At 41.0% G+C, this 24,346-nt stretch overlaps 1 protein-coding gene across 2 annotated transcripts; it reads left to right on the top strand.

Moving 5' to 3' along the window:
• Positions 1-9,251: 9,251 nt before the first annotated feature.
• On the top strand, positions 9,252-22,034 carry ISG20 (interferon stimulated exonuclease gene 20). Of its 2 annotated transcripts, XM_007479371.3 has the most exons (4): positions 9,252-9,567; positions 10,070-10,328; positions 16,622-16,822; positions 21,801-22,034. In XM_007479371.3, the coding sequence occupies exons 2-4, from the start codon at positions 10,092-10,094 to the stop codon at positions 21,894-21,896; spliced, it is 534 nt and encodes a 177-aa protein (XP_007479433.1). In that variant the 5' UTR covers positions 9,252-9,567; positions 10,070-10,091; the 3' UTR covers positions 21,897-22,034. The 2 variants fall into 2 exon arrangements, with proteins under 2 accessions (XP_007479433.1, XP_007479434.1); XM_007479372.3 differs by lacking the exon at positions 9,252-9,567 and having other exon boundaries at positions 9,687-10,328.
• The last annotated feature ends 2,312 nt before the right edge of the window (positions 22,035-24,346 follow it).

The raw sequence follows: 24,346 nt of genomic DNA, 5'->3' as shown, positions 1-24,346 counted from the left end.
TTTAATTAATATGAGCCTCAGTTTCCTCATCTGTAAAATGAGGGACTTAGACTAGATGGCCTCTGAAAGACCCTTCCAGCTCCAATCTGTGATCTCAGGGAGTATAAAGGAATTATAATTGGTTTTTGAGCTTAGGTTAAAGGTGCTATAATAGGCCAAAAGTCTGAAATTCTCCACTCTAACCAAGCTTACAATAAATAGAGCAAAGAACAGGAGTTTGAACTCCAATCTTTCTATAGTCCTACAGTCTTCTCTGCAGGCCCAGTTTGGATCCTGCAGGGTTTCTGCTGCTTTTTTTCTGTGACCTTGTTTAAGTCTTTGACCTCTCTTTGCCTTGGTTTCCCTCTCTGTGAGAGAGTTGGACAGATGCCTTAAGGACTATTCCAGCTCTGAAGCCTCCTGTTATCCTATCATGGTTCCTGACTTGGTTCCTCAGAACACTCTCTTTTGTGGTGAATTGACTGAAGAAGGAAGAGGAGAAAGTCGCTTATCTTTCAGTATTCCTAATTGACACATATTGGATCAGGAATTCTTCCCTAACCACCAGTGCTGAATTCTTATAAGAGGTGGCCCATTTCCACATTCAGGGTTCCCTAGCAAAACATTGATTGGAGAATATGGATTTACTCTCTGCTTAGAGTTGTTTGAACAGTATTTAATCCTAGGCAAAGATCTTCCCCTTTGATTTACATTTATTGTTAGTATTGGTTTACATTGATTTGACACTAATTTACTTCATTTTTAAGAATGTCTCCTTTCCCTGCATTTTTTCCCTTATTTCTTCTTGCCTTTCCCTCCTTTCACATCCTTCCCTGAAATTCTTCTAACTCCTTCCCTGTGTGGTATTTAGCTTTCTCAAGTGCCATTATACCCTTCTTCAGAAGAGCACTTTTTAGATGTGTCTAAGCGCAATAGGGTTCCCAAGAAATGGGTTGAGAGTCCTTGGCTTAGGCAGAGCTATATATTGTTTAGACTTGAATGTTCTAGCAGGTGCCATTCATGACCCATACTTAGATGTGGGCACTACCTGGTGGGCTTATTTATTCTCAATTCAGGCACTAAGCACTTGTCTCATAATTAATTAGTAGAACATTAGCCTAGATTGTTGGCGGTTGGGAGACTTGGTATCCGGTCCTGGCTCTCTTTAGTTATCTGAGACCCCCTCCTCTCCTTATCATCCCCTGCCCCCAGCCAGCAAGTCTGCTTTATTCAGCTGGTATAGGAGAGTGCATAAAAGATTTCTTAGCTGTAGGGAGGGACAATAGGGGACATTCTTTGTTTTGTATCCCCACATTCCACAGTACCTGATACATAGTAGGCACTTAATAAATGCTTGTTTATTGATTGACTAGTGAGAGGTTCTATAGTCAACTCTTTAATTATCTGCTTTGTCCTGCATCTCTAGGGACCTTACTCTGAGGTTTTCTTCTCCTTAGTACCCTCCTGATGTGTCCAGGGGTTGAAAATAGATATTCATATATATGAGCATCGAAGGGTAACTTTGGATACAGATGTAGCTTAGGACAAAATCACATCATGCAATCCAAGGTCAATCAATTGTTTTGGGGGTTATCTTCTTATTTTTACCATTTACATTATTGTGGATGATCTAGGGTTGCCTATAACTTTTAGACAACATCATAATTATTTCCTTTTCCAGAGGAGGTTCTAGAATACAGAAAGCTGATCTTCTATGAGTTTGTAGCAGGCCGGCTCTGGCCCGCAAAGACCAACTTTCTAGCATTTAATACTGGAACAGCAGAATCTTGCAGCTTTCTGGGGCTGGTTTCCTCTTGGACCCTTCTAGATTGGCTAGGAATTATGGTAGTAGAGTCACTGATTCCAGGTCTGACCTGCGGGGAGGCAGAAAGCAGGTTGAAAAGCCTTGGATTTCTGTCTGCACAAAACAGGGTGTTTACTTATTGTCCACCATTACTGTGGTTGGTGGGAAAGGGGTGGGACTGGGAGAGATTTAGGCTATATTTGAAACCATTTATAGGAAGTAGTTCCCTGGACTGAATAAAGCTCATTTAAAAATACCTGTGTCTGTGTATACTTTATTTAACATGACAGCCTTGTTTTATGAAACCCGAAATTGACCCTTTTGTTATGGGAATTTGCCTTCAAGAAAAAACCCCCAAACTGACACTTGTCCCAAACTGAACAAATAAGCCACCAGGCACCCATTGAGCACCCTGGATTAAGAGCAGTGGATGTATTCAAATCTCAAGTACTCTTTTTTTCCTTCTTAGTTTATTTTATTGTATTTAGGCCTTTCCCAGCTACCGAGGCCAGTATGCAACCTGTCAGTTGTCCTTCCTTTCATATATTCCCTAAGGTATAAATATAACCCCAAGTTCTTTAGTTTGACAGAAATTGCCTTTCTTGGTATTTTTCCTGTAAACTGTTCTGTCAACTTGAAAAATCACAGACCCACCAAAGCAGTTACAAAAGAACACGTCTTTAATCTGAACAAGGGATACAGTGCTCAAATGGCCATTACACAGAGCCACCCAGCTCTGGAAAAAACACCAAGAATGGGAATTTCCATTAAACTGTAGAATTTGGGGTTCTATTTGTACCTTATGAAGTATAACCAAAGAGAAACATACCTGATAGGTTACATAGGGGTATTGGGAAATTGGGACTCAGGAAAGAGGTTGTAGCCCAAAGCTCTAGGGTACCTTGGAAAGAAAAGAGAAACTAGGACAATTACATCTCCAATTCAAGTTGCTCTATAGATGCTTGATGGTCTATTGTCCGGGACTAGGTTTAGTCAGGGAATTTCTCCAAGGCAAGTTTCCATAAGACCACAGTAAATTTGGCATTTCATAAAACTAGGTTGTCCATTCCCAGAGTCTCAGAGCTGGATGGCTCTTGTAAAGATTAAATTAACTCTCCCCTGATTGTATAAATGAAATTAATTAACTCCCCTGCCCATGTTTTAGATTTAATCACCAAAAGTGTAAACATCTCACTTAGTCATTGAGTGGGAGAGGTCTGTAACCCACATGTAGTGGGTCAGAATCAAACTGTCCTCTGGGCAGTCCTAAGCAAAGCTTCGACTATAATTGGTAGATGGAAAAGAGGGAGGCACAGGAAGTGTGCAAAAGAAAGTGTCTTTAAAAGGGAGTTACAACTTACTGTGGAGAACTTGAGGGAGATCTTCAGAAAAACTAGGACTTCTGGAGTTCTGAGTTTGAGTTGGAGGCTGGTGAAGAATCTGCTGACTGGACCTGAGACCTTTCTTGGTGAGACTCCTTGAATCTCTCCCTTTAGACTGACACATGGTGAGTGAAAAGAAATGACTCCTTTCCTGGATTTTTCTGAAGAGACCATCCTCAGGAGAGACCTATCCTGGTGAGAGAGGCTCCCTGCATCCCCAGGTCATCAGCTCAAGGCTGAGGTCTCTCCAGCTAAGAACTAAAACTCCCTGGCCTGGGTTGAGCCAGGGACGGGGGCAAAATACTTAGTGGGTAGTCTAGATATCTTAACCTATCCTCTCTGATTTCCTACTTCACTCTTTTTATGCTTCATAAATAAAGTGTAAATAAAATCTCTTTGGAATTAATTAAATTCCTGGTGACCCTATTCATAAATAATCCAGTCCAACCTTTTATAAAAACCCCTTATTTCCCCCTTACATTCTATGTGATGTAAGTGTTGGCTGGCCATAAGAGCATTGTCTCCCTTGTCCTGATTAAAGACGTGTTCTTTTGTACCTGCTTTGTGGTTCTACGTTTTTTTCAGGTTGTCAAATATCTTCCAGCTTTTATCCACTCTGCTTAGCTTCCCCTCAAGAGATGGCATTTAAACCCAGGCCCTCCTAACTCCCAAGTGGAGCAAGATCTCCAGCATTCATTTATCTGTTGGATAGCTATGGTTCCTCTAAAGATGGGCTACTACCAGGAAACAAGGGTATATACTCTGGCTTTGAAAAGATACTATCAACCCACTAGCTTCCAGAATGTCCAACTCCACTGAACTGGAGTTGAACTATATGAAAGATATTGGAAACTGAGGAAGACGCAAAAAGTATTTGAATGTATTATCAGCAGAAGGAGCATGGATGGGGAACCCCTCACCTAAATTGAGGAGCCTGTTAGATACAGAAGTTAGCCAGCTTTCTTTTGGTGGGGAGAGAAGAGGAAGAGAAAAAAATAGCTTATGGTTTGAGGGACAGAGTATATCAGCTAATTCTTGACTGTAGTTCCTTGGAGTGACTTGGGGTCTCAAGGAGATAAGCTGATAGTTACCTGGAAGTCTCTGGAGCCCCTTCTCTTGAGATCTTATCAGGTAAGGTTCCTAGTGACAACCTTATTTTATGAAACCCCCAAGGTTTACCTTGGTCTCTGGGGAACTTGCTTTCTAGGAATTCACTGACTAATCCTTATCTCAGACAATATGTCATCAAGCACCCATTAAGCACCCTGAAAAGGAGTGTTAGAAATAATTAAATCTTAAGTACCAATTTTGTCTTAGAGGTTTCTCTCATTGTATCTAGGCCTCCCCTGTGGGCTGGACTCCTTCCTTAGCCTCCCTTTTAGCTAATGAGTTGTCCTTCCTTTATCCCCCAAAGTGTTCTTCAGTTCCTTGGAAGTTCCCATTAGAGGTCATTTTTCCTAGAGGCTTTGTTTCAGGAGTCCCAGAGCTTGGCTTTGTGTGGTGCATGTTTATGACTGGGGTGGCCCTATTGTCTCCCTTATCCTGATTAAAGACTTGCTCTTTATAACTGTTTCAGTGACTGGTTTTCCAGTTTGACACTAGGATTGTTCTCAGTCCTGGCCCAGTTGGTGCATTTAGGCCAAGGTTCAGTTGATAGGTTCCCCTTTCTCTCCCCTTTCTACAAAGCTTAGTTTGTAGTTGCCAAAGATTGTTGTTACATATCTGAAACCCCTGGAAAAATGGAGGCTTGAGCAAATCCAACCAGTTATTATGCTCAGGATTCTTTTCAGTTTCTCACTTCTCATGCAACTTTGTAGGGCCTGAGCTTTTGTTCCTGTGCTGATGTTTTTATGCTTCACAGGCCTCACCTGACATAATTCCTGCATGTCAGGGTCAGCCTTCAGCCTGCTGGTCTTTAGATTTAATAGGCTTTGGATCAGTGAAGACTCAAGGACAGGCCTCACCTAGCTACTTGCTTCCCTGCCTTATGGCTGCGATTTTATGATACTTGAGCCTTTCAATTATTATGATCCTTAGTCAGTTATTGATCCTTCCTCATCTGTGCTGGATGGACAAAGTTTATCCCTCACTTAGAGACTAAATTCCCAGTATAATGTAAGCTTCAGTCAACCAACAGGCACTTAAGGACATCCCCAGGGAGAATTGGGCGACAGGTAGACACCAAAGATGGATGATGAGCAGCCCTGAAAAGGGCTCAGCAAAGTGAAAGAAGCAGAACTGGGAGAACATTGTACACAATAATGGCAACATTGCATGATGATCAAGGGCGAAAGCCTTAGCTACTCTCAGCAAGGCAATGACCCAGGACAATTCTGAGGGACCTGTGACAAAGAATGCTATCTGTCCACTTCCAGAGAAAGAACTGTTGAAAAAAATCCATGCAGATCAAAACATATGGCTTTTAACAGTTCCATTTATGACTACTATTTGGGGATTTGGGGTTTATATGAGTATTCTCTTGCAAGAATGACCAACAGGGAAGTAATAACCCAGATCAAATTGCTTATTTTCTGGGAGGGAGAGAAAAGGGAAGGAGAAAGACAGTTTGGATCTTATAATATGGGAAAACATGTTGAAATTTGTTATTACATGTCACTGAGGATGTCAACCTGGAAAAACAGAACCACTAAAGTAGTCAGAAAGACCAAGTCTTTAATCAGATCTAGAGACAGTGCTCAGTGGCAGCCACACAGTCAGCGCTTAATACTCCATTGAGCCAAAATTCTGGTACTCTGGACACAGTGTCTCTGGGAAAACACACCTCCAAAGATGATTTTCCAAGGAACAATAATAGAAGAGGGTCAAATACATTTGGGGGAATTAAGCACAGCAAACATACACTGACTGGCCACTACAGGCTAGGGAAAGAGGCTAGGGTATCAAGGAGTGGCCTAACTAAAAAGGATAGAAAAGAATGGTTCCAGCCAGGTGCTGGTCTTCCTGGGAATGGATCTCTGATGGGGGGGGGGGGGCTTCTAAGACAAAAAGGTACTTAATTCTTGATTATGTCTCCTAATTCTACCTAAACTGAGATCCTGAGGTACTTTAAGGTTTTTCCTTCAGTCTGAGAGGAGGTCAGTTTGAGACTTCCCTTAAGGTAAGTTGCCAAGGGACGGGGCAAACTTGGGGTTTCCAGAAATACAGTTGACAAGGAAATAAAATAACTTTGATTTTTAAAAAAGCTCTCCCCTACTCCCTCCCAAAGCCTTCACACTGGAGGAGCTATACCTACACTGCCCATAAACCGTGGGTACCCACATTAAAAGACAAATATTAATGCAATTGACAGATATGGAGTATTGCAGATATTGGGCTTAACGATGTAATAATACAGCAATGCAAAAAACTTGAATTTGTATTATGAAAATGATACCAATGACTTTTTCATTTAAGGAAATACACATGCAGTAGCATTTAGACTTTAAGAAATAAAAGTGAATTGGGGCACCTAGGGGGTTCAGTGGATAGAGAGCTGGGTTCAAATGTGGCCTCACACACTTCCTATCTGTGTGACTGGGCAAGTCCCTTATCCCCAATTGCCTAGCACTTACCAGTCTTCTCCCTTGGAACTGATACTTGATAAGACTGAAGGGAAGGGTTTAAAAAAAAGATAAAAAAGAGTATATCAATAAATGCAGCAATTGAGTAACAGTAGGATGAAGTCAAGCCATAATAAGCTTGCTACACCTCCAAAAAAACCCAATAAAACAAAATAAAGATTACATTGAAAAAATCCAGGATATAAACAGGACAGGGAGAAAAACATTTCTACTTGTTTTTGAGAGAAAACTGGCTAGGGGAAAATGCCCCAAACTTTCAAAATCAAGGACCATTCCACTCCCCCTCTCCAAAGTTTGCTTGCCTGAAGTAAAATGCCCAGTCACTAAGGGATAGGCTCAAATTGAGATAATTTAGGATTGACAATCACAACTACTACTAATAATAATAACAGTAATAATAATAGTCTAGGAACAGAAGATCCTCTGAAGTTTTTCAGTACATATTACTAGCTTACAATATAAAATGTAAAACAAACAGATTGGCAGAAAATAACCAACTTCAAGGCTTCAGAGTGTAAAATGAGTTTCATAAGACTTGAATCTGTCAACATGGAACCTAGAAATCCCAAACTTGTATCCTAGTAAGATCTGATGAACCCCAGGTTTTAGGACTAGCTTCTAAGTTGAAGACTCAAAGTTTGTACTTGTTTCCCAGTTTCTGTGAGAATCCACCCTGAAGGGAATCTCAGGTTAGCAGTTTCAGACTGAATAATGGACCCTAAGGTGAATGACAGTCCTAGTTTGGGGGGACTGAGCATATGCTAAGGACCCTCTTTGTTTTGGGTAGTCTCCCCTATTGTATCAGAGACCCTTCCCCAAGATCTACTCCAGGGCAGGGACCATCCTTTAGTATCCATTGTAAGCAGCCCCTTTCCTTAGACCCTCTCCTCTAGCTATGATTGTTTTCCCAGGCTTGATTGTATATTGTCAGTTATAGTTTGAACACTTATTTTCTTTGTAGCTATAGTGATGCCAATCATCTTTCCCTGCCCCAGGATTTCCCCCAAATGCTATATAGGTTCCCCAAATTCTTTTTGTTTTTTCCAAGTCAACAAATCCAAGGCTTTTAATCGCCATTTAATAAAAACCCGAGGCAATTTAGGCTTAAAGGTATAAAGGTCAAGTGGCTTCATTTAAATAAAATGGGTTGATCTTTGAGAAAAAGAAATGGTGGAGGAATGTAGGACCGAAAGAAAGAAGATCACATTTGCTTTTGGGGGAAGAAAAGAACTCTTCTGTGGTTCTTGGAAGGTAGGAATTTGTTTCTATTTTGTCTCACAGATCTTTGAAAGTTTCCTTGGCAATCTACTGATTGGATTGGCTCACTTCTCAGTCTCTTTAACACTCTACCACCTTCTCTAGTCAGTGTGGGTCTCCTTTTAAGCCAGAGGAATTACAGCAGGAAGAGATCTTAGAAATCTACTCCCATTCCATGATTATATGATTGAGAAAACTGAGATTGTACTTGGTCACTAGTGGTGGAACAGACCCATCATTTGAACCTGGATCTTCTTAACTCCTTATTGTTTGTTCTACTATACACCAGTCTGAGCCCTTTTCCTCTGCCTTAATCCTGTCAACTAGAAAAAACGCAGAACTATTAAATAGTCAAAATCACTCTTTAATCAAGGGAAAAGGGGTTAGCGCTACTAGGTTACGACAACAGAGCTTCTGCAGAGTCTGGGTGCCCTGGTCACTAACCCCTGGGAGTGCCACCGACTCAGGATGGACTCCAGGGAACAAAAGAACTTGGGGAACCTATATACCATTTGGGAAATCCAGGGGCAGGGAAAGATGATTGACATCACTATGGCTACAAGGAAATGGGAGTGTTCAAACTACTTTGACAGGATACAATCCAGCTTGGGAAAAGAATCCTAGTTAGAGACCAGGGTGGAAGAGAAGGGGCTGCTTACAATGGATACTAAAGGATGGTTCCTGCCCAGGTGTGGGTCTTCTTGGGAAAGGGTCTGAAAAAATAAGGGAGACTACCTAAAACAAAGAGGGTCCTTAGCATATGCTTATCTCACCCAACAAGGATTGTCATTTCCCTGAGGGTCCCCCACTCAGTCTGAAATTGCTAGCCTGGAATTCCCTTCAGGGTAGATTCCCCTGGGAACAGGGAACAAGTACAAGCTTTGGGGTCTCCAATCTACAAGCTAGCCCTGAAAATTGGGGTTCATCAGATCTCACTAGGTAACAAGTTTGGGATTCCTAAATTCCATGTTGACAATCCCAAATCAATAACAACAATGATCTAGATACTTCTTTTACTTTTGCCAAATAAATTTCCCCAGTTCTTCTGCAAATGAAGCCTAGTTTCAGACTGGTAGGAGTAGTCTGACTTTGTGGGATATTCTTTAGGCTCCAAACTTCACTACATTTATTCTAGAGGACTAATGTAGGGAGGAGGAGACTGATTGTAGAAAGGAAGATGTTGCAATAGGATCAGTCAATTCAGATGACTCATTCAGAATGACAGAGCTGAGGACTTTCCTGTTTGTTGTGGTGGAGGGGGAGCAAGTGGGCAAATGGGGCATTGGAGGAAAGCATAGCCTAGTACACCGTGAAGAAACAGACATCAGGAGAGAGAATCGATACAGAAACTTAAAAGATGACCTCCAGAAGCCTCTGACTCCATTTAATAACTACAAGGAAACTGAAACCAAGATTTCTGGGTTCTTACGTGAGAGATGAGTCATTTGTGATACCAGCTGCAGAAGCTTAAAAAGTGGAGGGAGGGCCAGTAGTAAGCTATTTTTGAGGACTGACAGCACTTTTGGTGGCTGCCTGAGTGGGGTCCTGCTTGAAGAGAGAGAAGGTGAGAGCACACTGATGTGGGTCTCTCCAAAGAAGAATGTTTAGTGGCTAAACTTAACTTGTATTGATAGCATCTGGTTTGGAGGCCAGCCAGGGTCTATTCTTGATCTTGATCTTAACTGGATGGTTGGGGAGGACCTGGGACCTTTTTCCTCTCCATCTGTCTCTGTCTCTCTTTTCTCTTTCCCCTCTCCACTCCCTTCCTGTTGGTCTCCCTCTATCACTGCCTCTTTCTCTGTGCCTCTGTCTCTGTGTCTCTGTCTCTCTCCCACTCAAAGCTTAGTATAAGGAAACTGGTTGGTTGGTTTGTCAGGGTGCCAGCTCCTACTGTTGCCAGGTGGCATTAGTAACAAAGGGCAAAGACTATTTAACCTGACTGCTAAGCTTCATAGAGCTCAGTTCAGAGCCAGTTCCTTTGAATTAGGCTGGGCACCATTGAATTCTGATCATACTTGAATCAGCCCAAGACTGGGCAGTCACTGCTCTCTACTCTCCCCTCCCAGTGCACCTGAGTGCCTGCTCACCATGGGAGACCATCCCAGCGAGGACCAGATCGTCGCCATGGACTGTGAGATGGTAGGAGTGGGGCTTCTACGGGAGAGCGGTCTGGCCCGGTGCAGTATCGTGGACTATGATGGCCTTGTGGTGTACGACGAATTCATCCGGCCGGAAGGGGAGATCACAGACTACCGAACCCACGTCAGTGGGATAGAGCCTTTTCACATGTCGATGGCCGTACCTTTCCAGAGTGCCAGGGAAGAGGTAAGTGAGGGGATGGACTAGACTGGTAAGAGACTGGGCAGGTGAAGGACGTCTCTAGTTCCATGGTTTGGGGAAACAGGATTTATGGTAGGAATGCTGTAACTGGAAACTAATGATGAATCCCTAGAAAGCTAGTTGGCACAGCTGGTAGATGAGGTCCTACAGGAGCTGAGAAAGTCCCAGGGACTAGAGCCAGTCCCTCTGATCTCAGGCACCTGGAAGGGACCTCAGTCATCACAACCCTTGAAGTTTGCAAATGAGTAAATTGGGGCACCAAGAGAGAAATAAACTGGTTTGCATTTGCTGCCAAAGCTAGGACTAAATCTTCCTGTTCTTGGTCTAAAAGCACTTCCCATTACACCATGACCGAGCTCCCTGGGATGGCCATGATCGGGATGCTCTGGCATTCTTTTCAGAAGACTCTCTGGTGCATGTCTTCATGGCTTTGGGACATGGCTGGAAGGAGGGATTGATGAGGAGGTCCCTGATCCATTAGGAAATACAGAATAGCATTTTTGGCCAGAGGGTGGCATATTCTTCAGATAGGAATTAACCAAGCTTTTTACCTCTCCGATTATAGACAGCAGGAGGTAAAGACTGGATTTCTGAAGCAGGTTTGAGGGGCTTTTGCCCATAATATTCCCATATAGGATAAAGAGGCTTAATAGGGCAAGAGGCCCTGTCTTTGTTTTAGAGCAATTCTATGGACACCAAAGTTCTCCTTTGGATTCCATCTTTAATAACTCCTGGAACCCCGTAGGTCATGTTCTCCAATTCTAAACTGGCAGTTTTGTACTGACCAGTCACTCATTTCCCACGACTACCCTCAGGATCAGTGACCCTGTTAAAGTCGAGGCAGTTCAGCTCTCAGTTTTCAATGGTTATCCAGTTTGGAAGAGGATGAGGGAATCATAGTTAACCAAAGTATCACACTGGGTTCCCCATCACTGGAAGAATTCTAATGGTGTTTGGGTGGCCACTTGTTAGTCAATTTATTAGGCACCTACTCTAAGCCAGGCACTGTGCTAAACACTGGACATACCAAAATCAAAGGCAAAAGACTGTCCCTGCTCTCAAGGAGTTCACAGTCTAATAAGTGAGATAATGGGTAAAATAACTATATATATGAATATATATGTAATATATAAATATATAATAAATATAAGACAAATTGGAGTTAATCAAAAGAGGAAAAGTTTTAGAGTTTTTAGAATTTAGAATTAAGGAAGGAGGATCAGAAAAAGCTTCCTGTGGAAGGTAGAATTTTAGCTGGGACTTTTGAAGGAAGCTAGGGAAAGCCAGGAGGCAGAGAGATAGGGAGGGAGAGGATTCCAGACATGAGAGTATACCAGCCAGCTGTAGACAGGATTCCTGCCAGATGACGCCTTGAGGAGGGTCCCTTCTATTCTTAGAATCTGGTCATTCAAAACCTCATTTTGGCAGCAAACCAAAGCAAAGGTGGACATGGGGAGATTCTAGTTTTCTTCCTTCTCAGGGCATGTAATAGGGGATCTAAGAAGCAGTGAATCCTTAGCCAGCAAAAAAGCAAAAGGAAGGGCAGCCAATAGGCAGAAGAAATCAAGAAAATGGCCATAGCAAAACAGCAGTAAGAAGCATTTGGCTTTTGTGTTGAAACACTGGACGAGATCTATCAGTCAACAAGTATTTCTTCAGTGCCAGATGCCAGCACTGGGTTGGGTGCTAGGGATACAAATAAAAGAATGAAACAATTCCTGCTCTCAAAGGAATCAAATAAGCATTTGGTTGACCCAGCAAGGAAGGGTGGCTCTTTATTCTGGAAAGTCTGCCTTGGGATGATGGGAAGTTATATATATATATCAGAGCATTAAGACTCCCAGAGGTCAAGAACTCAAGACGGTCCTGACTCCATTCCTCATTGAGTCATTTTCATCCCATTTGCTAGTATTCTTCCTTAGTCTGAAATGATTTGGGATTTATTTTGTAGTTACTTATCTGGATGCATGTTGGTGAATTCCTTCTTTTTTCCCCAATTCTGCCCTCTATAATCCTTAGCTAGGTGGCAAATAGAATAGACAACTGGTCCTGAAATCAGAAAGACTTGGGTTCAATTCCAGCCTCAAACATTTACTAGCTGTGAGACTGGGCGAGTGACTCACCTTTCTCTTCCTCAGTGACCTCAATTATAAAATGGGGTTCATAAGAGCATCTCCCTCCTAGGGGCCGTTGAGAAGATCAAATGGTAAGGAGCTTAGCAGAGTGTAGGTGCTAACTAAATGCTTCTTTCTCCCTCTCCCCCAGAAATAAGCTAAGGAGTTCATGTTCTGGGCAAGAACTTTTACTTTGGTTTTTGCATCTCTAGGGTCTACCTCTGTACCAGGCACAGAGTAGGCCCTTGATAAATTGTCAAAGGAATGAATAAATAGATCAATGAACCTCTTGGTTTCTTTTGCTGTCGTGTAAGGGAGGAAAAAAGCGGTTTTAGCCATATGATCTCTTAGGCCCCTTCCAGGCCTATCATTCAAAGATTCTGAGTAAGAAAGGGTCTGAGAGGCCTAACTTGAGTGGACAAATTCTGAAGCCTTTGGAAATGATGAAGATACACCCCCTCCTGAAAGAAAAACTCACCTGGAAACAGCAAGTATATTGTTTTGTTGATTGTTAACAAGCATAGACCACTCAGTCCAATCAAGGCCAGAAATCTATTCTAGCAGAGACACCTTAGAATATCTCAACAGGCCTAGAGAAGAAAATCCTCCTGCATCCTCCCTGCAGCTTTCTCCAGGTCTGCTCCAAAAGCTTCTGCCCTCTGGCTCATTGTTACTCTCACATTAATCAGTGAGAAAATCCTGGTGAAAGTTTGCCCGGATTGATAACCTCTGAGATGGGTCTTTTTAAAGAGCTGATTCCTTTTTAATAGGAATGATTGTGTTCCTGCTGGCTGCTGACATTAACCAAGTGCTAAATTATCCAGCAGCCCATGGCTCGGCTTGTTGGGGCATAATTCAATTTTCAATCAAGTGCATAGTGCTCTTTCCCCATGTCCATCCTGAGTCTGGTTGGGGAAGACCGTAATAACTAGAAATGGAACAGCTGTCTCTGTGATGCACTAAATGGAAAGAAAGATGATCCCTTCAGGGGGTAATTGTGCTTATCAGACTGATATATTTTTAAAATTCTCCTTTTAAAGTGTTTTCCTTTTCTTGGCTAAGCCTCAGCCCCCAGATGAAGTAGCACTTTCACTTCCTCTTAATATTTACTTCAAAGGGGACAAAATCCTCCTTAGGATTCTTTAGGATCATGTTTGCCTTGGTTTACACATATATGAATCTTGGTAGGAGAAAGAAGCTCAGGATCATGGGTTGAGGGCCAGAAGGTGTCTTAGAGGTTAATCATCCGAGTGTGGATTTAGAAGTGTAAGGCACTTTAGAGGCTATCTAGTCTAACTCACTTTAATTTCCAGATAAATAAATTGAGGCCCAGAAAACATTAAAGACTTACCTAAGGCCACACAGGTACTTAGGATCAGAGATGGAGATGTGAACCCAGGGCTTCTGACTCCAGAAACATAATCATTCTCTCCATTTTAATCCCTACCCCTATCTTCATTTTATAGATGACAATACTGAGGTTTAAAGGGACTTGCTTGAGTCCCCACAGGTAGGAGGTGGTAAAGCCAGGATTCCCATCTGAGTTCTCTGAATCCAAACTCAGCACTCTCTGCTATTCCACATGGTTTCTGTTGGCTATAGATTTCAGGGCTTTTACTCATATTCCATTTTAGAGAAAGAAACTAATGTTCAAGAAGCATAATTATAGTAACCTATGATCATCAATTTATTCATTCTTCTATTCATTTATTTTTATTCATCCATTTATTTATCTATCCACCCATTCATTCATTTATTTATCCCTTTATTTATTTAGTAACTACTGCCATGGAAAATTTACTTGTTTTTTTGCTTATCTTTCCATCCACTTATCTACCCACCCCTCCATCCATTTATTTACCCTTTTTATTTATTTATTCTGAACTTGTGATTTTATTGGAACTGTTGCCATGAAAACTTTATTTCCTTATCTATTCATTCATTTATTTATCTATTAATCTATTTGTATATTTGGAAGTTGTAATTTTATTGGAATTATTGTGTAGAAATGTTACTTATTTATTTACTTATCTATCTCATTCCTTTTTTGAATTTTTCCTAAACCTGGGATTTTACTAGAAGTTCTGCCATGAAAATCTATTCATTCATTCATTCATCATTTACCTACCTTTCTATCTATTTTTATTCTGAAACTGAGATTTTATTAGAATTCCTGCCATGGAAACTTCCCAATTTAGTTATTTATCCATTCATTTGGCCATTTATTTGTCTATTGATCTTATTTATTTATTCTGAACCACCTGTGCCTTATTGGAATTCTTGCCATGAGAACTTTTAAAATTTACTTACCTATTCATTTATTCATCTATCTTTCTAGCCTGAATCTATGATTTTATTGGAACTCTTGCCATGGAAACTCCTTCTACCAATGAAGATCAACAATTCATCTGTAATTTTTACTATTAGAGATTCTCAAGATCATGTAGCTAGGAAGGACTTAAACTTAGATCTTCTTGACTACAGAGGTAGCCTCTATCCACTATCCCACACTGCCTTTCAGTAATTGACACTTGTAGGATTTTGCATTTTCAAAGTGCATTCATAACCATTCTTTCATTTTAACCTGGTATCGCCTCTGTGAAATGGAAAATCCAAGTATCATTATCATCACTAATTAGTTAGGAAACTAGGATACAGAGAGATTAAGTGCCCAAGGTAACACAAGTATGAAGTGATTGAGCTGGAGTCAGAACCCAAGTCTTCAAAATAATCCAGTGTTTTTCCCATTACATTATACAAGCTCATGCTATGGAGCAGAGAATAAGACTGAGGCAGTGGGCACTCAAGAAATAGGAAGTGATTCTAGAGGCAATCAGCCCAACAGTGGTTGAATGGAGCAATGGTGCAATCACACCACAGCATCTAGAATTCCTGTTTCGAGATCAGTCAGGGTGATGGTTATTTCATCACTAAATTTCCTTTGGTGTAACAGCTTTTTTTTTTTCCCAACTAAGGGCAAGAAATGGACTTTGAGTAGAAAACAAGAGGAGTGAAGGGAACTGGCTTTGGGTTTACACAAAGGGGTGGGAATTATCTAGGGGTTCCCGAGACTTTGTCAGTACTTTAACCCCAGAACTGATCTAAAAGCCTAGGGTTGCTAGGGTTGCTGTTCTTTCACTCTGATTCTTATAAGAGATAGAAAAAGACTGCCCTCAGCACTTAAGAGTGGCAAAGTCTGTGTTGGCCACACCTTCTGCATGATCCTGACTTAGAGTCCTAAAGCAAAGGGTGATTTAGTCCTTTCCTGTGATAGCCTCACTCTGACTGTCTCATGCACACTCCCCTGGCCCCAATTAAACTTGAACCTGCAACATAGAGGTGTTGGGAGAAGCCTTGGGTTTAAAAAATGTCTTAAATAGTATTTGCAGCCTTGAATAGCCTCCCATTTCAAATACCAAGGAGGGAGGTACAGATGAGTAAATTTTTTTCTTCTTCTAAACTCTTACCTACTATCTTAGAATTGATACTAAATCTCTGTTTCAAGGCAGAAGAAAGGTACAGCCTAGGTAATTTATGTTAGGTGACATGCCCAGGGTCACACAACTAGGCAGGGTCAGAAGCCAGATACATAAGTTTTTAATATCAGAAAATTTCTTTTTTTAATTTAATATCAGAATAATATCTCTACTTGGTTCAGTAATATTTGTTTTGTGATATCAAATCACAGTTGTCATGATGATGGCCCAAGACCTTGAGTAAATAGTAATATGGAGGGGGAGATGGCAGTGGTATATTTTTTCCTTTTCTTTCTTATTTTTTTTAAAGCCCGTACCTTCCATCTTGGAGTTAATCATGTATATTGGTTCCAAGGCTAGGATAACCCAGCAAAGCAGTATCTGAAGTCATATTTGAAACCTGGACCTCCCATTATCTTGGTATGACTCTCCATCCACTAAGCCATCCAGCTACCCCCACAACTTTTCAAATAACGTACTGTCTGATTCTGCTTCTACATCCTATCACCAGTGGGTTTTTTTTTTTCCCTTTAGCCAGATCCTGCCCAGTGGGGCTCCTGCAATGACCAGGGAACATGTGCTCCTTCCCCCTTTGCCCAAGCCACAGGAATAGTGACGGGAGTCTTTAGTCTTTCATGCTTTGGACCTGATCTAAGGTGTTACATGTGGCTTGTGTCTCCTGGTCTAGATCTTAAAGCTCCTTCGAGACAAGCTGGTGGTAGGCCACGACCTCCGATTTGACTTTAAGGCCTTGAAAGAAGATATGTCAAAGTACAATCTCTATGATACCGCCAAGGACAGACTGCTTTGGCAGTCAGGAGGCCTGGGGGGCTGTCGGCGGGTGTCCCTCAAGGTTCTCTGTGAGAGGATCCTCAAGAGAAAAATTCAGGTGAGGCTGGGATCCGGGTGGGATGTTATCTCTTTTTTAATGACGCCTTTGGAAAGCCAAGGTCACTCAGGACCCTATTATGATGCTCAAGCACTGAATGACAGCATTTTCCATCTGTTTCATCCCAGAACTATTACTAGAAGAAGGCAATTAGGATGTTCATCCCAAGCAAACTCTGCGCCCTTGGGGAGTCTCTTGGCTTCCATGCTGCTACTGGTGCAAGTGCAAATTATTCAGAGACAGGTTGATTGCTCGTCAATGTTAAAGAATCAACCCACTTACAGTAAAGTGAGAAGATTACTAGAAATGGAACTAGAAGATGGAGTCATTCTAGTCATAACATCACAGGATCTAGGGATCATGGTTTGGACCAGATGGCCACTGAGATCCTTTCCCACTTTGAAATTCTCAAGTTCTTCCTTGTTGTTTCACCAGATGGCCTCTGAAAGAAGTAAATGGCTTTAGTTTCCTGTGATAAACATAGGTATTGTGATATAAAAAGTGTTGGTGCATCTGACTCAAAAAAAAGGAAGTCCAATGCTATTTTTGTGGCTATTTGTTTTAAGTTATTTCTTTAATCAGCATAGAATTCATCGACCCTTTACCTCATAGATTTAGAACTGGAAGGGATCGTAGAGGTCCATTTTAGAAAAGAGAAAACGGAGGACCAGGAAATGAAGTGACTTACCCAAGACTTGCCCACATGAGTAATAAGTGGCGGCTAGGATTTGAGCCCCAGTCCTCTGACTTCAGTACATGGGACTGTGCTCTATACCATGAGGAGCCCAAAGAAACTTGACTTCCAGAGTTGCTTATAAGCAGTCACATTATCAAGTGTACATTTTCTATATAGTGTTGCAGATCCTCCTCTTCAGAAATCTAGTCTTTGGGGATGGTGTGAATCAGACCATCTTCACCAAGACTGCTGAGTGCATGAGGACCCCCAGGCAATGAGATGCCTTTTTTGGAAAATAACAGTTACAGGAGCCCAAGAAATCACCAGCCAAGGACTGATTCATGTTGCACATCTCAGGACACAATTTGAGATTGGCGTGGTGGAGATAAGCTGATTAGGGCTGATGGAAAAGGGATCATGATGAGAACTAAGAAGACATTTAAAAAAAACATTATTATTATTTGAAGCTCTATTGAACCCTGGGAGTTCCTGAGAGAGTTTAAGGGAATATCTTCTTTGAGGGCCTTTAGGAATGAGATGGACAATTGATCTTGGAAGGTTTTAAAATAGTAACCGTAGAAACCCAGTTGCTAAACAACTTGAGATCATAGAATTTGAAGGCTAGAAGGGACTTTTAATTCATCAAGTCCAGGCCTCTCAATTCATAGATCCAGAGAGATTATGTGATTTATTCAAGCAGAATTGGTGTTCAGATCCAGGTCCTTAGACTCCAAATTCAATGCTCTTCTGTTAGAAGTAGAGAAATCTCTGGGCTATAATTCTGAGCTGAAGATCTAAACTTTAATCATGGAAAATTAAAGCTGGACATCTTACCATACCCCATTATGATAAGACCTCATATTCAACAGTACATTTTATGGGGGTTTGATAGCTAATTAGCAGAAGTCAGTAACAGCAGAAGGAGGATGTTAAGAAAATTCAATGGTGCTGATAAGGGTTTGATTTGCTCAAAAAGTTTGGTACAAGGTTAACCACCATATTACTCAGGTCAGAATAACCTTTCTTGGACACTTACTCTGGGAACTTATTGTGGCATAAATCTTTAAAGGCATAAATCTGAAGAAAACAAGGTAATTATCATACTGTTTTATCAGGCCACTGTCCACTGTCCACTCACAATGAACCCAGCTCCTTCTGCATGGGTTCCAGCTTTCCTAGATAACTATATAGACCTAAAGTTTTATTCCTCCAGAAGCTCTTAATATAGTAATATATCTTATATATGATATTTACATAACATTAATATATCTTCATATATTTTGTTGCCATAATATTTGGATATACCAAACTATATCCTTTCTAATATTGTGGTTAATATTCTATTATTATAATTGATATCTTGTATGCAGTTTATTAATTGGATCTAACTCTAAAATTTATAATTACGATTACTTATCTAAGGGATTATATGTGATCACTGTTCCTAATATAAAGGCAATAGAACAATTTTCCTTTCATTTCTTACTATAGCACTTCTGCCTTTGGGGAAGCCCAGCTAGTCCTTCAGGAAGACATAAGTTCAACTTTGACCTCAGATACTTACTAGATATGTGATTGTAGGCAAGTCACTTAACCTTCATTTGCCTCAGTTTTCTCCACAGTAAAATGGCAATCATAACATCAGCTGCCTCCCAGGTTTGTTGTAAGGATCAAATGGAGTAATATTTGTAAAGTGCTTAACACAGTACCTGGCACATAGTAGGCACTCTATCAACACTATCATCATCATCATTATTATTCCTATTATTATTTGTTATTTCATAGCCATGAATGATTTCTTGACTCTTAAATTACTTTTGTATGAATTTAGGAATATATTTCCAATTCAAGAGCTACTTATTAAGTAAGAACAAAGACTTTCTGAGCCTTGGCATTATTCTATAATTCTAAACAACAGAAATGTCCCCATCTCTTGTAGCAAAACTTGCTGAAAACCTTTCTGGAAGCTCCCTGTAGTATGTGCAGTGATGATTAGGTGGTTAGACAATCACATTCTGGCTTGCATCTCTTTTTGGCCCTATCATCTTTGCCAGTGTAGACCTTATGATGCTATTGGCTCTTTGTTTTCCAGACACACTGTGAGGGAAGCCAGATCAATAAAACATTTCATTGGGCTCTTTTCAGCCAGAACTATTCCTTCCCAGTCTGGGGCTCCTTAATTAACAAAAGAGCTGCCAAGCAGTTTTGATCAGCCAGCACAATCGTGTTGAAGTGTACTCCTGGCTACATTGTCACTGGGGTTCTTTCCAAGAGTCTTCTTATGGGAGAGGAAAAAGACTTCTGCATTATTGTAACAATGTATTATAATGATGAGTTTTATGGGAGCATTTTTTTCCATGAACAAAGAAGACCGTGGACATTTCACATCCCCAGACATGATATGTGGGTTCTGCCAATGGCCACGATGATGGCAGTGGTGGATTTCAGGTTCATCACCATTTCCCATAGTCCTTGGCTTTCCCTCTAAGATACGGTTGCCATTTTTGCCTGGGTAGAGCTCATCAACTGCACCTGCTGCAGCACAGGAAGCTGAAGCTCAGTCTCAGTTCTCTCATTGTTTTCCACCTCCCATGATGCTAAAGGGTCTCATCTAAATGTCTTGGGGATTCCTTAGCTGTTTGGCAAACGTTAGCCGAAGCTTGGTAGGTGATACAGTAGATAGAGTGCTGGAATTAAAATTGGGAAGACCAATTTAAATCCTGATTTAGATACTTACTAGCCATGTGACACAGGACAAGTCACTTACTGTCTTTCAGTTTCAGCTTCCAAAGATGAAATATGGGGATGATGTTGAAGTATTGCTATGACAGAAACATATGCAAAATGCTTTGCGAACCTTAAAGCACCATATAAATTTGATCATACCACCAACAAGGTGTTGAGCATCCAAAGTGCTCTAGGTTTGGTAAAAACACAACTTTCCTTGTCCTATTCCTTTTATTCACCAAGAATGAATTTTTGGAAGAATTAGCATTTCAAAGCAGATAGAGGCATTTTAGTAGCAATAAGAGAACAGTGCAGACGTAAGGAGCTTCCTAGAAGAAAAGACTGAGGAAGGATATAATCGGGAGCAATACTCAGACAGTCACTAGCTGTGTGATCCTGGGCAAGTCACTTAGTCCTGTTTGCCTTGGTTTCTTCATCTTCAAAATGAGCCAGAGAAGGAAATGGCAAACCACTCCAATATCCTTGCCAAAAAAAAAAGCCAAATGGGTTCACAAAGATTCAGACATGACTGAAACAACTCAACAGTAACAACATGAATACTGCTTGATCCAGAGGAGAAGTCTCCCAGGTCTAGATCAAACAGCCTAGACCTTTCCTTAAGCAGAGCCCCTGCTCTTCTTCTGGGGTCTTTCAAGACTGGTCCTCAAATGGGAGCCAGGATAAAGTAAGTCTGTGGTTTCAGTCTTAAGAAGTAGCACTAATTGTAAAAATTCACATTTATAGGTCACTTTACAATTTATCAATCTTTCTCCTCTTAATAGTCTAATGAAATTTGTAATGAAAGAATTATTGTTCCATTTTTCAGATGGGCAAATTAGAAGGGAATAAGCCTGTAGAGAACACTTATTATATACCAAGCATTGTGTTCTATTAATCACCATCATTGATATTTTTAGGGTCTCCAATTAATTATACAAAGTATATGACACCATAGTAACAAAGTGCCTAGCTTGTGTTGTGAACAGTGTGTTGTTGTGATTTAGTAGAAAGAAGTTTTCCCCCAATTTCTCGGGGAGCTATGGCATGTGACCTAACTGCTTTTTCCTTCTTTCTTTGCTTTTACAAATCACTCATTTGATCCTCACAATAACCTGTGAGGCAGGTGCTGTTTTTATTCCCACTTGACAGTTGAGGAAACTGAGGCAGACAGGTTAAATGATGTGCCCAAGGTCACACAGCCAGTGTCTGAAGTCAGACTTGAACTGGAGTCTTCCTGACTCCAAGCTCAACACTATTCAGTGTCACCAGCTAACCTAAACAGATGTGTAAACAATCTGAATGTCACTTAATTTCTTGCAATCCCAATTCATTCAGTTTCCAAATCCAAGTTTCTTTTCACAATAGCATTCTGCATATCAAATCTTGGTGGTTTCTATAACTCGTGAGTCTTGGCTCCAGAGAATAAAGATGAGGGTTAAGCATGCAGAGCCTTTAGTGCTGGAGAAAGGGATGAAAACAGCACCAGCCTGAGCTCGGACCCCAGTTGTAGTGGACTTTTCCCAAATATTTTTAGTTTAACCTCTTCATTCTAGGATTTTCTCTCTGTCTTTACAGAATAGCAAATTTGGACACTCCTCCGTGGAAGATGCCAGAGCTACTATGGAACTCTATAAGAGATCCAGACTTCTACGGGACAATGAAAGGAGGTAATGCAAGCAAGATTGGCCCTTGACTAGGAGGAATGAAAGCCACAAGCCTCCAGGAATATATTTTTCCCCCTTCAGAAGAATTTCCCCCAAATGTCCACTTTCTTGCTTTTATGATAATAAAATGAATCTATTTTCTGTATTCAGGTTTCATTTTTCTAATTCCTATGAGCTGGGGTAGAGGATGTTTGAAAAACATATGTTTATTATGTGTAAAGGGAACCCCTTCCTTCCAGGATTGTGAACTTTCTGCTCATCCAAGCGTGGCTGGAACGCTCCAGAGATCGCAGGTTAAGAGCCCATTGAACATGACCCAGAACTAAGGGTTATGGGTCTGAGTCAGAGAGACTTTGATTGGTTCCTGAGATGTGATAGACCAGCGCACAGGGAAAGGAAGTGACATGAAGAAAGAGGACTTATAAAATAAAAATTAAAAAAATGAGGAGATGGGGTTCTTCTCTGGAGGTCTTTGGCTGGGGGTCTTTCTGTGATTAGGCATTGGTGGCTCAGGTGGAAGACATTGTGGGCTGGTAAGATTAGGGTGGTAGGCTAGGAAAAAAAATTATTTCCTTTCCTCCTTATTTCTTAGACTATTTATATTAAAATTAAATTGTTAAAAGCTTGACTTTAAGGGTTAATTATTTTATAAACGGCAACCACAACAAACTTTTTTAAACTAACATTTCCAAACCAATTTCTAAATATTAGATCTAGCATATTACATTTGGCAAAAATATGAATTTTCAATAATTATGTGGTACAGTGGATAGAGCGCTGGTCCTGCAGACAGGAAGACGGGTTTGAATCCATCCTCAGATACTAGCTGTGTGACCTTGAGCAAGTCTCAAATTCTGCCTGCTTTGGTTTTCTCATTTGTAAAACTGGGATAATCATGGTGCCTACCATGACCCCCAACCCACAAAATGCATATAGAGTAAGGCTTGACCATAGAAACCAGGTATTCTCCCCCACACCCTTGACTCCCCATCCCCAGCCTCTTGCTGGTTGTGACATAATTGGAGTTAAAGTCCCCTCTGTCCCTGCCCATCATTCCTACTTCTTATGCAACTTAGAAAATACCTTTATTTTAGAAATCCCCCTGCCTTGCCCCATTGATGATGAAGCATTCTATTAGTGTCATGTCAATTGTAAAGCTACACATTTGAACCCTGAGCAGTTTGGGGGTGATTGTGAGAATATTTATAAAATGCTTTGCAAATCCCAAAACACTTTTTAAATGTTAGCTGCTGTCATCATCATCATCATCATCATATTTTTATGAGCCCCAGGACAGAGGACATTTAATTGTGCAAAGTATTTGTTATTACAGTAACAAAGAACCCAGGTTATGTTGGGGACAGTGTGCTGGTGTGACAGTAGGAAGAGGTTTTCCCAATATCTTGGGAGCTACGGCATAGGCCCTAATTACTTATTTCTTCTTTCTTTATCTTTTTTTCACATTGAATTTGTCTTGTGTAAAAATACCAATGAAGGAAGTTGACAACTTGCTTACTTCCTGACCATCATTTCTGCTTCCTGCCTTCCAGAGAAGGGTGTGATATGTATCTATAAACAATGCAAAGAAAAAAGTTTGGGTTCTCTTGCCTGTGCAAGCCAATACTAGCCTCTCCTGAACTTGGGTTCACATTTATAAGGGCTCTCTTCTGGAAAGTGCACCTCAGTGACCAAGTCCTCATCCCCAGCACAATGTGCTGAGCTCACAAGTCAACGGGAAATCAAGATAATCAGTTAATGCTGTGCTAACAGAAACCCAAGGATTCAATAGTGCTGAATCAATAAAAGACATTTAATTGGAATAGAAAGGCAAGCATAAGATGTTAGAAACATTTTCAGCACCCATTCCCCAAATGATATTATTGTACTACAGTCTCACATATTGGTGGATGAGGTTTTACACTTTAATGAACACCTTGTTTCACAATTTGAAAACCTCTCTGTCTCTCTCTCTCCCTCTCTGTCTCTGTGTCTACCTCTTTCTCTGGGTCTCTTGTCTCTGTCTCTGTCTCTGTCTCCCTCCTTCCTTACCCCTTACCTCCATCTCTCTCTCTCTGTCTCTCTCTCTGTCTCTCTCTCTCTCTCTCTCTCTCTCTCTCTCTCTCTCTCTCTCTCTCTCTCTCTCTCTCTCTCTCTCTCGTCTGTCTTTGTCTTCTCTCTGTCTCTATCTGTCCCTCTCTGTCTCTGTCTCTCTGCCTGTCTGTCTGTCTGTCTCACACTCAACTCTTTCCTCCCTCCCCTTGTACACCTCTCTCAATATCTCTCCCTTCTATTCTCCATGGTCTTTTCTTTCCATCTTCCTCCCTTATCCACTTTAATTCCTCCCTATGATTCCTTCCTTCTCTTTCTTGGCAGATGACACGAGGTCTTCTATGCATGTACTTTGTAAATTTTTGTCTTGACATGCTCCATGGGTCATCAGTATTCCACCAAGACTCC

Source organism: Monodelphis domestica, chromosome 1 (genome assembly GCF_027887165.1).
Source record: "Monodelphis domestica isolate mMonDom1 chromosome 1, mMonDom1.pri, whole genome shotgun sequence".
NCBI classification, from domain to species: Eukaryota; Metazoa; Chordata; class Mammalia; order Didelphimorphia; family Didelphidae; genus Monodelphis; species Monodelphis domestica.
The sequence above is the reverse complement of the archived record's forward strand: the minus strand, read 5'-3'. Positions and strand labels throughout refer to the sequence as shown.